A 14,778-nucleotide genomic window follows, 5' to 3' on the forward strand; every position below is an offset into this window, starting at 1 on the left:
GCCCTGATTTCATGAAGCCTAAGTTCTGATTGCTCTTGCCTGAGTCATTTGTATACTCTGGAAGAAAACAGGTATAATTTCTAGTCCCAGAGATATGTAAGTATCCTTTAGCTTTCAACCTGACTAATGGAATATGTTGGTGGTTCACTATTTGCAAAGTTTAGTGTACTTTTTTTGCTGGTGAAAGCATTGTATAAGTCTTCGAAGGCTTATGTTTGCTTAGGAAACTATAATCAAAAGGGCGTTTCAGAAGATATTAGATTGCTTAAGTACTTGCGGGCAACAAGCTTTATATTTTAGAAATGGTTTTCAGTGTAAGAATTACAAGTGTTATCTAAAAGACTAGACTATAAACCAGAAGGTAGGGGAACACATTTCATATCGGTACAATCCTGCCACCTGGATACTACATTTATTCAACTGATTCTCCCTGAAAGCCAGTGTTTGGCCTTGTCTGGGCAGTGGAATGCTACCCTGCAGTCGGGTTTTAAAACCTTCTTTCTCTCCTGTTGGATTGTCAACCCCCTCAAGCTAAAATTTTCTTGAAGGAAGTTAGCCAGCTATTCTCCACACAAAATGCTCTCTGTAGTTCATTTTGTTTTGTTTTATATGTTTTTAAGTATTTTGTTTTTAAGTAATCTCTACACCCAACATGGGGCTCACACTCATGACCCTGAGATCAAGAGTCAGCATGCTTCATTGACAGCCAGCCAGGCACCGTGCTTTGTTTTTTTTTAATTGATTTAAGAATCAGGAACCAGAGGAGCACCTGGTTGTGTCAGTGGGTGAAGCGTCTGACTTTGGCTCGGGTCATGATCTCATGGTTCATGGGTTTGATCCCTGCCTCAGGCTCTATGCTGATAGCTCTGAGCCTGCTTTGGATTCTCTGTCTCCTTCTCTCTCTCCCCCGCTCCCCTCTCTCTGTCTCTCTCTCTGCCCCTCCCCCACTTGCACTTACGTTCTCTCTCAAAAATAAACAAACATTTAAAATATATATATATATATATATAATTTATTTATGTATTAGCGTGTGTGTATATCCTTTTTTTTTTTGTTTAAGAGAGTCAGGAACCAGGATTACCAGGCTCTCAGAGACCAGAAATAATCTCCCCCCCCCCATTCACCCCCAACATACACACCCACGTGTACACACACTCACACTCCTTGTTTTCAGAAACACAGACCTTGCATAGTTGGTTCTCTTTTCAGAGTATCCTATGCAACATAATCTTTCCTAGTTATATTGCACTTTTCTTACCACGCATGTAAGTAAAAGCTTACTTTAGTCTGACTTGATATTTAGAGAGGAAGATGCCAGTTGGGAAGAAGCCTGTCAGTTTGTCGAGCCTGCCCATGACAGGTGGGGTGCGGAGGAGCTTCTCTGGTGACGAAGAGTTGACTCCTCCTCCAGCACAGACAGCCCCGGAGGCCTTCCCACCTCCCAGCACTAGCCGAGAGTTCATTCCCAGCCTCAAAACAGGTAATAGTCCTGTCAGCACCTCAGGTACTACAGGGGGTGAAAGTCTGGGCAGGGCGGTGGGAGACAAAAGCATGGTCTGGCGTGACAGATGCTGACTCATTAAATTTTTATTTTTCTTTCAACTAAAAACTTCATCTTCACTAGTCCTTGGTAGTCACTTCACTAAGTTAAGTCATCAGGGAGGGGTTTTTATTTTATTATAAACCACTTCTGAGCTTCAGATTAGGAGAAAGCTCATCATTTCAGTTGGTGGAATTGAGAGGCAGCATGTCCTGGTTCGTGGTTTCATTAAAATGGCTGAACATTTTCCATTGCAGAATTCCATGTAGCTTGACCAGGGGAGAAGCACACCGTTAGGGATCAGTCTGATTAATCAGAGCCGAATATGAGGCTTTGCATTCCCATGGAATTTTGGTTCTGGTGGTAACATTTACCACAATCTTAGTTGAATAACATGGACTTGGAAATACAGTCTTGTGTAATTTTGGTGTTGAATTTGAGTAAAATTTAATTCCCATTATTTCACGCTTATGTACTCACAGTGATTAAGTAAGTGACATTTAATTTGAATTTAATTGGTTTGGCGAAGCTACTAGCTTGTAAGGAATGCAAAATATTTTGCCCTTTGTAATTGCTAAGAACAAACATAGCACCATAAAATACTAGAAAGGTTTCACTTGCGTGTGATGAACCTCAGACAGAAGTGCGGAGGAGAGCACTTAGAAGCCAGAGTTGTCTTACCCTTGGCATCTGTTCTGCCATATCCTAATTATTGCTTTTAAACTCCCTTGTTTTATTTAATCCGTATTCTTTAAAATGCCTTTTGTATGTTGAAAACCCTGATGGGTGTTAATACCTAGCTGTGTTTTCTTCTTCTTCCTCCTCTGTTCGTAATATCTTTATACCTGAAGTTTTGGGGGACTTGGGGGTTTTGGGGGGTGGGGGACAGGAGTGCCATTTTTAAGATACGTTCTTTAGCTTTAGTCTCCTTACCAGGGTATTAGGTCATCATCATTCTTCCTACTCTGTCTTCCTGAAGATCACTCTAATAATATCCTTATTTCTAGAAGAAATTACTCTCTTTTGTATAAAAAGTAGATGAGGACTGCAAATATGAGTTTATCTGCTCTTTAATGGAAAAACATTTAAAGTCTATCTAAAGAGCATTTCAGTTTCTTTTCTTGTTTGTCTCTTTTGTTTTGACCTTGTTATTTATGAAATAGTCTTTAAGCAATTAACTATAGATATTGTGAGCTCTGAATACGTTTGAATTTTTATTGAGTTTTGTTGGATTTATTGGCGTTTTTATTGGGTTTTAAGAATTAGACTAATTTAGAAGGTGCGTGTCACATTTTGTAAGATGTTACTAATTCATGTATAATAGAACCTAAGTTCTAGGATTGGCAGAACCCAAGAACTTAGTGTACATGCATGGGATGGAAACCACAGGGTCTCCTAAGTGACTTCCTTCTTCCACCGGTGTCTGTAGTGTCTTCTGAGCTGGGGGCACATCGTGTGGGACTTGGTGTGATTTTACTCTGGTGAAACTGTGTGGTACTACATTGCTATCTGACCTACCTGGAAGCTACAGTTTGATTAGCTACTCAGAATTTTATTACTTCTGGACTTCCAGCTAGGAAAATATGATTTCCATTAGTTCATCTCCTGAAATATTAGTGATGAGAGTCAGCAAAGTGACTTCCTTTTAAAAACGGAGCTAGAAAAATGCACTTGCGCCGCATTCAGCCACAGGATCTATTTTATTTCATCCATCATTCATTGAGTATAAGGCCTAGAAAGGAGAAATGATTCGTGTGAAGATACCAGACCGGCATTGTTTTAGGTTCCATGAAAACCGTCAGACTGTGCATCAAAGCATTCCACGTCTGAGTGAGCCTTTCACCTTCCTCTTGAGTTACTTTTTTTTAAGCACATTATTTCCATATTTTAACATGAGTGGAAGCATACTCCAGAAATTTGTTGTTTATAGTAAATGCAGATAGTTTCAGGATGTGCTTTAGAATCTCGACTTACCTTTGTCCCATTTCAAAAAAACAAACATCCATTTGAATGGAACGTTTGGTCTGAAGCACAGGAACTCTTTTCTCATTCATTTAGCCATCTGATCATCCTAGAACAATATACTGTTTTAACCAACCTTTTATTGTGGGTACTGCACCTTTAATGAAACATGGTTTGTTGTTTGTTTTTGTTTTTTTTTCTTTTCCATGTATTTATTTTCATGGTATTGTTCAAATGTCCTTAACAATTAATATGTGTTGGTTAGATTTAAAGGTTGACTATTATATTCTTGATAGTCTCCATAAAAGTATTGTTAATTATATTACGCAAAAGAACAACTGCACAGTCATGTTTACTTTGAGTTTCCCAACAGTCTGATTGGTGTTTGTTTTGCTGTTATTATAGGCTTAGTGTATTCACTTTTCTGTCTTTGGACTATTAAATTTTTTAACACCATTACCAAAACAAATACTAAAGTAAAATGAAGTGAATTGACCTCTCTCAAAAGATTATTCTTTAAATTATTAAGATATCAAATACCACTATTCTTTTAAAGATTTTATTTGTAAGTAATCTCTACACCCAGTGTGGGGCTCAAACTCACCACCCTGAGATCAAGAGTCCATTGCCTTACCAACTGAGCCAGCCAGGCACCGGAAAGACCACTATTTTTTAAACTAATCTTTGTAACTATGATCAGGAAGAAAGTATTTTTCTGCGACTGCACTACTTGACTTTAAAAATATAACCATTTTAATATTGTTCCACATGGTGGTACTATCTAGTTAGTGATTCAGGTAAACTTAATTGGTTTACTGTTCATCTAAATACTCTCTGAGCCCTAATTCTTCTCATAAATTGACTTTTTCCTTTCTGTATAAGCAGTTCCCAGTTTACATTCCATATATGTGCACATCGTCTTGTTCCAATTGTAATGAAAAGATCCGTAATGGAAAAAACAAAACTTGCACCTTTGATTTGAAGACGAGTTATCTCAGAGAGTAACACAGCCAGCATGGGTGGGAGTCACACGTTGCTCAAACGCGATTGTGGCAGGCACCGCGGCCCAGGGAGGCTTGCGCTCGCAGTCAGTTCCCCCAGCCACAGCCCCTGGAAAAGCTGGCTGTCTGTGGCCAAGTGTCCCTACTTTCCAGGGTCTTAACGGGAAATCTCTTGTTTCCAAATATTCAGTCAAATTTAAAAGAACCATGGGAGGAGGGAGTGGGAAGGACACAGTTTGTGACCTCTGATTTAACACATCCTTGTGCTAAAGAAATTGGAGAAGGAAGTGAGCACCGCTTACTGTGGGATTGGATCCCAGTCAGTGTGTTAGCATACAGGACCACCCATTTCCAGTATTTGGAGCTTGACCAGCCCAATTTTGGTTAAACGGTAACTTCTTTAAGAAACCTGAATACCTTTCTGAGAAGTTGGTGGTTACTAAGACTAGTTTTTAGCACCTAGCTGAGAACATTTTTATTTAAAAAGTAGGAAAGTAATTTTTTGAAGGAGAGTTCTGTAGGAAGTAACAGTAGACCATGAACCTCCAGGAAAGGATTCAGAGGAATCTGAAGTTACTGGATAATTGTGTTGAAGGACAGTAACTTAAGAGGGATTTATTTTTTTAAAAAAGGAAAATTTCGGTATTAAATAGCCTAAAGTTTTTGCCCAAGGCCACTGCGGGGCCCAGCAAAGAAAAAAATTTTTTTCGTCTTTGCCCATGCATTAGAAAGAAGCCTTCCTGTCCCTAACGATTCTGACTAGCCATGACTTCAGTGGATATCAAGAAATCTAAACCCCACTGAAAATACTAGAAACTTAAAAACAGTTGTCCACAGAAATAAAGACTTACTGGAACATGGCCTGTTTATGAATCGAGGACCGCCTAGACTGTTGGGTTTGTCTTCATTAAAAAGGAAGTCATCAGGGGCACCTGCCTGGCCCAGTCGGTAGAACATGCAACTCAGTCTCAGGGTCATGTGTTCAAGTTCCATGTTAGGCGTGGAGCCTACTTAAAATTTGAAAAAAGGAAGTCCTCAGATCCTCCGATAAGGACTCAGGCAGTATTGCTGTTAGGTGATGCCATTGCCATCATTAGCCATTTTGCACCAATGATTTTCATATTGCTGATGTCAGTAAAGTTTTATTTTACCTAAAATAATTGTTCAAGTTTTCCAGGATTTTAGTTTTAATATAGGTGTTTATCCAATATCAGATTTATGACTTATTTTTATGAATATGAAAATTATGTATAAATATAACATGTCTATCATAGATGATATCATACTTTATATTATTTATAATACTATTTTACTATTATTATCAAATTTATATCTTTTTTCTACAGGGAGTCTTTTTAATGAAGGTACTCCTTGGAGATGATAAGATTATATTGAAGTCATTTATTAACGTCACTTATTTTAAATATTAGAGTTCAGAATCATGCAAGAAATGCGTCACTGTTGTATAGACATTGACATAAAAGTGAATACTTAGTTATAAGAAAAATTCAAATTATTCTTATCAAATCAGCGATCACTATTAACTTGACCACTTCATTGAAGAGGTTCATTGTGCAGTGTCTAGATTACGGCATTGTTCCTTTCTGGGACTTTCTTAACTGCCAATATATTTTAAGAATTAAAGTGAGTTAAAGGTTCATACTTCTGGGGGTTAATTTTAAGAGTTATGGAAGACATGAAGAAGTCTTATTAACTGTATAAAGCTGGTGGAACCTGAAGACTGAAAGTAATCTGAATTTTCCAGAAAGGCTTAATCACATCCCCCGCATTTATCTCTCTCATGCAGTGACTACATTGCAGCTGAAGGAGGAGTTGATAGATGGAGAGGATTATAATTTCCTCCAAGGAGCGTCCGATCAGGAGAGCAATGGCTCTGCCAGCTTCTACATCAAACAGGAGCCCTGAGGCAGGCTCCGGACCCAGGGGCGGGAGGGAGGGGTTTTACAAAACAGGACTGATTTATAACCAACCGAGCTGTACAGCGGGGCTATTCCACTGGGACATTTTGCTAAACATAGAAAATTTCAGTTCCAGATTTTTCAGGTGGGTGGGGAAACTATTTTAGTCGTGGGGGGAAATTTTTCAATTTATAAAGATGGACAATTTTTGTGTTGTATTTGAAGCTTTTGGAAGAATTTTGTAATATTTTCCAAGTTTGGATTTATGTGCATTGTTAACAACTGAAATTCTAACTTTTTGGTAAGATTAAAGTTTAGGTAGCAGGATTGAAGGAAATGATTTAAAAGAAGGATATAGTTGTAAATGCAAATGAACTGTCATTACAAATGAACCTTTTTGGTACCTGTTGGGAGATTTTGGGATTTTAGAAGTTAGGCCAGTCACATCTCCAGCTTCCTTTGCTGCAGAAATATGCAACTGAACCCCCCTCCCAAGGAGGGTTCATCACCACATAGGATCATGGAAGGGGTAATTAATTCTGCTTGTTGGCATTTTATTGCAGCCCATTTTAAATGTTTGTACAGAAATGTTTTTCATTCTGTGAAAATTTATTTGGAGTTCTATATGAAACTGGAAGAACTCTGGATACTTTTATATGTTCTCTTTTAATTAAAAAAAAAAAAAAAAAGATTAAAATTATCCTAACACTAAAGTGTTAAACTGGAATGGTTGACAAGATATACAGGATTTCAGTCTACATGTCGAGGGGTTGGGGAAAATGCAATATTGTCCGTAGTTCATTTTATTTTCCTTACTAAAGATACCCCACATGAGGGATTCTGGTCAGGCCTCTACCATTTCCCTCCATCAGTTAGATGATACTTGGTATAACCACACCCCAAAACAGATGTTCTGCTGTATTACCAGTGGAATCAAATTCAGAGTTGTTTAAAGCCAAAAATCCGTTTAGATTTCAAAATCATTCCAGCTCTGCTTTTAACTATCCTGGATTTGTTAGAAAACTAATTTGAAAGAGAATTTAATTTTCTTAAAATTCCATATATATAAATATAAATATATATATATATATAGTATGAATTGTCTTTTAATTGTATTCAAAATTAATTTTAACGATAATAACTGATTTGGACCATTTCAGACATTCCCTATTTTAAAATTCACATGGCTTCCTTTCAAAAAAGGATACAAGGGTAAATTGGTGAAAGGTTTGCTCTCTGCATTTTTCAGACCTTCTGAGTTGTGACTGAATGAGAGAGCTCTAGCGTTTACCAGTGAGGTTCATAAACTAAACTCTCAGGAATTAATTGCATCTGTTCTAGAAGTGCTTCTGGGTCTTAGCCTGGCCTCTTCAGAGTGGTAACATTGGCCATCTCCTCTGGAATATAGGTAGGGCTAATTAGAAATTAATCAAAATGATTAACCTCTAAAGTCCTTCAGCCTATGGAATGCTTTAAAAAAATGGTAATGGAAAGCCCCAGGAGACCATTTTAGGTAAGATTTTTGTTTGAATTTTAAAATGCATAGAACATTAAAAACCAGCAATTTATTTTCTAAAATATTGCTCTACTTTTGGGAATAAATAGCATTGGTAATACGCACAGGTTTACCTCATTCTATGCAAGAGGGGTTAATAACATAAGGTTTTGTAGTTGCTACTGGAAGTAAAATTTGTTACTTTATAGTGTAAGAATGTATGGAATCGCATGTCAACATTTCTTAATACTGACTCTTTAGGGGCATAAATGCAGATCATATCAACGCCAGGTTGATTCTCACGTGTCAAATATATGTGAATTCAGCTGTTAAATTACTGGATATTTATCTTAAACAACCTTACTGAGAGGGACCTACTGTAAATGTGACATCCTCACACTTCCCAAATCTTTAACTTAAAGAATCTTCCCATAAACTTAAAGCCTGGAAGACTTCCAAAGCAGGGCTTACCACGATCTTCGTTCTCAGGCTCTGGTTCCATGACACGTGACAGGGGCACAGGAAGCAGCTGCATGGTGCACTTTGCCAGTACCTTGGGCTCTGGGGCTCTGCAGGGACCTGAGAAACCCAGGAGGGATTTGATTTGGAGCCCGGTAATGAGTTGTGTACAATGCTCATTTGTAGCCAGGTCCTGTAAGCTTCCAATTATATAGCAAAACCAGGCTCTGAGTGTTTTCGAATTTCCCACCTGTTCGCCAAGTGTTACCTGTCTTGACCCCGTGACCAACAGCTAAAGGTTGGCAAGGACTTCCTAGCAGCCTAAACACAATCTGAAGCCCTCCTCATCATTCAGGCTCTAACTCCTGCCGCTGATAAACAGGAAATAAGTCAGTGCAGAGGAGATTGGTGTCTTAGCCATAACTCCAGTCGTACAACCCAATAGCCCCATTCTCTTTTACGGTTCAAAATGTACTGCTGACCTTGGGTTTGCTTTCATTTTTTTCCTGTTAGGATTATTTGGGGATTTTTGGTAGTTTAAACTCTTTTAACCTTTTCCTTGCTGTGTATGAGGAAAGCTAAAGCTGTTATCAACAACTTCTACGGATACTAACACGGGTTTTCAGTGTTTGTTTGTTTTTATTATATTAATTTTGCGTGATGTGAATACCCTCTCCCATCAATATTTGTATTATGGTGCTATATATTTGGTAATGATCCTTTACTATTGGGAAGGGATTTTAAAAATACTGTGATTAAACTGGGTTGCTTCCTTTGATTTTCATATTTTAAATAAAGCCACAGTCATTTATACAAAAGAAAAGCATCTGTCCCTGAGCAAATCTTTTGAGGACAGAGGTCAAAGTAAACTGCATAAGGTTTTTACATCATTTCTGTATGTATTTGATATATAGATCAATATCTGTACAAATTTAATCTTTTATTTTCTTGGTAACTTGTGATCATTGAGAAAGTGTTTGAGACTTTCTCAGGAAGTGTATATAATGGCGTGAAAAATTCCTTCAGAGAAACTTATGTTCCTTTCATTTTTACCAAACTGCAAATTTTCAGCATGGATGTGAAAAGCATTAAAATTATAACTTTGTGTACAAGATGAAAATAATTCACTAAATTTGCCCTTTTTTACACAAAATAAAATGTTAAAGTTGAGTTGTATCGGAGCGGTTCTTTAATACGCTTTAGTCTTTGAAGGGTGTCCTTTTTTATTCAAAGTACTGAGTGCCTTCTGTAAGCAATCACAGGTCTCTGAGAGAGGTCAGTTCCTTCCTCCCAGAACCTGTGCCCCTATGTGGGAAAGCAAGCACATGAGTGAGGAAGAATCTGCTGGTAGCTGACAAGGGAGGAACAGAATATGGATGGATATGTGGATGTGGCTGCATTTGAGCCAGGATTTCATAGAAAGGTAAATGGCAAAAGCACAGCCGCCGGCAGGGAGGTTTCGTCACTTTCGAACATGCTGTTTCAGCCTTGGCATGCTTGCTAGAGGACTTTTTTTTTTTCTTTCATTTTTTATTATTTTTTAGTCTTACATTTATTTATTTTTGAGAGACAGAATGAGACAGAGTGTGAGTGGGGGAGGGGCAGAGAGAGAGGGAGACACAGAATCTGAACCAGGTTCCAGGCTCTGAGCTGTCAGCACAGAGCCCGACACACAGGGCCCAAACCCATGAACGGTAAGATCATGACGTGAGCCAAAGTCAGACACGTAACTGACTGAGCCACCCAGGTGCCCCATGGGGGACTTTTTTTTAAGCTCCCTTAACCTCAGCAGCAGACAGAATTCATAGGCTGTATATAAATTATCCCAGCTAGAGCACTATCAGCAATAACCAAAGTATGGAAAGAGCCCAAATGTCCCATCGATGGATGAATGGATAAAGATGTGGTATATATACAATGTAATATTACTCAGCATTCAAAAAGAATGAAATCTTGCCATTTGCAACTAAGTGGATGGAACTAGAGGGTATTATGCTAGGCGAAATTAGGGAAAGACAAATATCATATGACTTCACTCCTATGAAGACTTCAAGATACAAAACAGATGAACATAAGGAAAGCAAAAATATAAAAACGGAGGGGGACAAAAAAAGAGATACAAATATGGAGAACAAACGGTTACTGGAGGGGTTGTGGGAGGGGGGGATGGGCTAAATGGGCAAGGGGCATTAAGGAATCTACTGAATCATTGTTGCACTATATGCTAACTAGCTTGGATATAAATTTTTTAAAAAATCAATTAAAAAAAATTAAAAATTATCCCAACTAGCTCTTGTTGTTTACATGAAGAGGAAATGCAAGACACCCTCCTTTACCAACTGTCTCTTCGGTAAGTTACTCAACATTTACTAAAAAAGCTGCAAAGAATTTTATGGATGTAAGATAATGGGTTGAGTCTCTTCCGGGGTTAATTTCATCATCACACTTTAGAAATATAGAACACATTCCAAGAAAAACAGTATCTGCCTTGCTTTCTACCTTAAATGGCTTGAATAGTTGCCTAGTACATGGGAATTCCCAGCTTGACTCTCATTTACAGTCCCATGAGTTTTACATATATATATTATTCTTTAAGCCTCTTAGGAAACTAGTTTTCTGGTGTGCTTTATGCCCAGCATATGCATTAAGAGTAGTAAGTGTTTCCCAGAAGTAAGTAACTTTTTAGCCCTGTGTTGTTTATCCAGCCTTGTGAGATCAGGGAGAACAGTAAAGGATTTCCTCTTATAGACTTCCTGAGGCTGGCATAACCCTCTTTGGCCAGTCTCACAAGCAGGCCAAATAGGGTTTGCCTATTGACAAAAAGCAAATAACCCTGTAAAAAAGTAATGCATTTTATTATTTTTTTAATTTTTTTTTTTTAAGTTTATTTTTGAGACAGAGACAGAGCATGAACGGGGGAGGGTCAGAGAGAGAGGGAGACACAGAATCTGAAACAGGCTCCAGGCTCTGAGCGGTCAGCACAGAGCCCGACGCGGGGCTCGAGTCGAACTCACGGAGTGTGAGATCGTGACCTGAGCCGAAGTCGGCTGCTGAACCGACTGAGCCACCCAGGTGCCCCAGTAATGCATTTTAAAGAAGAAACAGATGGCTAACAGACACATGAAAAGATGCTCATCATCCCTTACCATCAGGGAAATACAAATCAAAACCACGATGAGATATCACCTCACACCTGTCAGAATGGCCAAAATCAAAAACATAAGAAACAAGTGTTGGCGAAGATGCAGAGAAAAAGGAACCCTCATGCACTGGTGGGAATGCAAACCGGTGCAGCCACTGAACACAGTATGGAGGCTCCTCAAGGTTAAAACCAGAACCACCTCTCCCTCTCTCTGTCTCTCAAATAAACTTAAAAAACAAACAAAAAACTACCCTACCATCCAGCAATCACACTACGGGGTATTTACCCAAAGAATACAAAGACACTAATTCAAAGGGATACACGCACCATTATTTATTGCGGCATTATTTAGAATTGCCAAACTATGGAAGCAGCCCAAGTGTCCATCCATAGATAAATGGGTAAAGAAAATATAGTGTATATATAAACACAATGGAGTATTATTCAGCCATAAAAATAAAAAAGGGCCGCCTGGGTGGCTGAGTCAGTTAAGCATCTCTTGATTTCGGCTCAGGTCATGATGTCACGGTTTGTGGGATTGAGCCCCGCGTCGGACTCTGTGCTGACGGTGTGGAGCCTGCTTGGGATTCCCTCTGTTCCTCTTCTGCTTGTGTGTGCTCTCTCTCAAAATAAATAAACTTTAAAAATAAATTAATAGGGGCACCTAGGCGGCTCAGTTAAGTGTCTGACTTCAGCTCAGGTCATAATCTCACAGTTTATGGGTTTGAGCCCCATGTCGGGCTCTGTACTGACAGCTCAGAGCCTGGAGCCTGCTTAGGATTCTGTCTCCCTCTCTCTCTGCCCCTCCTCTGCTCACACACACTCTCTCTCTCTCCAAAATGAACATTTAAAAAAAGTTTTTTAATTTAAAAATAAATAAAAATAATAAAATACTATAAAAAAGAATGGGAGGTGCCTGGGTGGCCTAGTTGGTTAAGTATCTGACTCTTGATTTTGGCTCAAGTCATGATCTCATGGTTTGTGGGATCAAGCTCTGCATCAGGCTCGGTGCTGACAGCTCAGATTCTCACTCCCACTCTCTCTAACTTTAAAAATAAATAAAAAGCATGAAATCTTGCCATTTGCAACAACATGGATAGAGCAGAGTATAATGCTAAGTGAAATAAATCTGAGAAAGAGAAATACCACATGATTTCACTCAATGTGGAATTAAAAAAAAAAGCAAAGGAGGGAAAATAGAGACAAACCAAGAAGCAGACTCATAACTCTGGACAACAACTGACCATTACCAGAGGGGAGGTGAGTGGGGGCACGAGGGAACCAAGGGGTGGGGATTAAAGAACATATTATGATGAAAAAAATAAAGCATTTTGGTTTTTAAAAAAAATTTTTTTTAACGTTTATTTATTTTGGGGACAGAGAGAGACAGAGCATGAATGGGGGAGGGGCAGAGAGAGAGGGAGACACACAGAATCGGAAGCAGGCTCCAGGCTCTGAGCCATCAGCCCAGAGCCTGACGCGGGGCTCGAACTCACGGACCGTGAGATTGTGACCTGAGCTGAAGTCCGACGCTTAACCGACTGAGCCACCCAGGCGCCCTGGTTTTTTAAAGGTTTTATATACATATATATGTATATATATATATATATATTTTTTTTTAGAGAGAGGGTAAGCAAGTAGGGGAGAGGGAGAGAGGGAGAGAATCTTAAGCAGGCTCCACACTCAAAGAGCCCGATGTGGGGCTTGAATCCCATGACCCTGGGATCGTGACCTAAGCCAAAAACAAGAGTCGGACATTCAACCGAGCCACCCAGGGCCCCTAAAGTAACGCATTTTAAACAATGCGTGTAATACACGTTCAAATAAAAGTTGTACTGAAATCATAAAAGGTTCTGAAGGAGTTAACTGCTTTCACACACCTAGCTGGTATATAGGATTTACCCTCACCACAGTCCACCCTTTCTCATTCACTACCAAAGTAAGTCCTTAAGTCCACACCATAAAGTCCACAGCTTTCCCCACTCCAAATTTGACTCCAGTTACCCTCCGACCTTATAATTTTCTGGAGTCACTTGGAAGGAAAACTAGGTGAAGCAGAGTGGCCAAGAGCGTGGGGTCCGAATCCAGCTGCCGGCACTGAAACCTTACTCCCTTTACTGGTTAAGTCTGTAATCTGGCTCCGTTTCCTCAGTCGTAAAGTGAGGATACCAACCTCCTAAGAGTTGTGAAGACTGTAAATAAACTGATGTATGTAAAGTTGTTAGAACAGCCTTGACACAAAATAAGCCCATAATTAACTGCTGCTGCTAATCCAAGTACCTCAGCCCGTGTGCAGAGGGATCACCGGGGGACACATTAAAATGCTGAACCTGGGGCGCCTGGGTGGCTCAGTCGGTTAAGCGGCCGACTTCAGCTCAGGTCATGATCTCGCGGTCCGTGAGTTTGAGCCCCGCGTCAGGCTCTGGGCTGATGGCTCAGAGCCTGGAGCCTACTTCCGATTCTGTGTCTCCCTCTCTCTCTGCCCCTCCCCCATTCATGCTCTGTCTCTCTCTGTCTCAAAAACAAACGTTAAAAAAAAAAATTAAAAAAAATAAAATAAAATGCTGAACCTCGGGACTGTCCCATCTGTAACTTTAATAATCAAACTTCTACTTAATGTAGTGAGAGCACGTAGCGTATATAAACATTAAATGTGACATTGAGGGGCGCCTGGGTGGCTTGGTCAGTTAAGCGTCCGACTTCGGCTCAGGTCATGATCTCACAGTCTGTGAGTTCGAGCCCCGCGTCAGGCTCTGTGCTGACCACTCAGAGCCTGGAGCCTGTTTCGGATTCTGTGTCTCCCTCTCTCTCTGCCCCTCCCCTGTTCATTCTCTGTCTCTGTCTCAAAAATAAATAAATGTTAAAATAAATAAATAAATAAATAAATAAATGTGACATTGAAAAATAATTTAGAAAATGTTGAACTCGTTGACTTGTAACATTTTTTGCACCAAACTGTCAATGTATTTTTGTCATTGTTTTGTAGTCTAGCAATATGCATTAAAAAAAAGTAACAATGGGGCACCTGGGTGGCTCAGTCTGTCAGGCATCCAACTCCAGCTCAGGTCATGACCTCACAGTTCCCACGTTCAAACCCCACGTCAGGCTCTGTGCTGACAGCTCAGAGCCTGGAGCCTGCTTCAGATTCTGTGTCTCCCTCTCTCTCTGACCCTCCCCTGCTCATGCTCTCTCACTCTCAAAAATAATAAAGAAAAATAATTTTTTTCATTTTTTTTAATCTTTATTTTTGAGAGAGGGAG

General features: G+C 39.5%; 1 protein-coding gene across 22 annotated transcripts in view; it reads left to right on the forward strand.

Moving 5' to 3' along the window:
• MBTD1 (mbt domain containing 1) overlaps positions 1-9,546 on the forward strand; it is a 70,500-nt gene extending 60,954 nt beyond the window's left edge. For 19 of the 22 annotated variants that reach the window (XM_015084947.3, XM_053211945.1, XM_015084949.3 and 16 more), the window contains 2 exons: positions 1,304-1,480; positions 6,311-9,546. In XM_015084947.3, the coding sequence (XP_014940433.2) occupies positions 1,304-1,480; positions 6,311-6,429 (296 nt within the window). In that variant the 3' untranslated portion in view covers positions 6,430-9,546. The remainder of the gene's footprint in view (positions 1-1,303; positions 1,481-6,310) is intronic. The other 3 variants (XM_027034152.2, XM_027034153.2, XR_008294090.1) reach the window with 2 other exon arrangements.
• Positions 9,547-14,778: the final 5,232 nt, after the last annotated feature.

The sequence above is a fragment of the Acinonyx jubatus genome, chromosome E1 (genome assembly GCF_027475565.1).
Source record: "Acinonyx jubatus isolate Ajub_Pintada_27869175 chromosome E1, VMU_Ajub_asm_v1.0, whole genome shotgun sequence".
NCBI lineage: Eukaryota > Metazoa > Chordata > Mammalia > Carnivora > Felidae > Acinonyx > Acinonyx jubatus.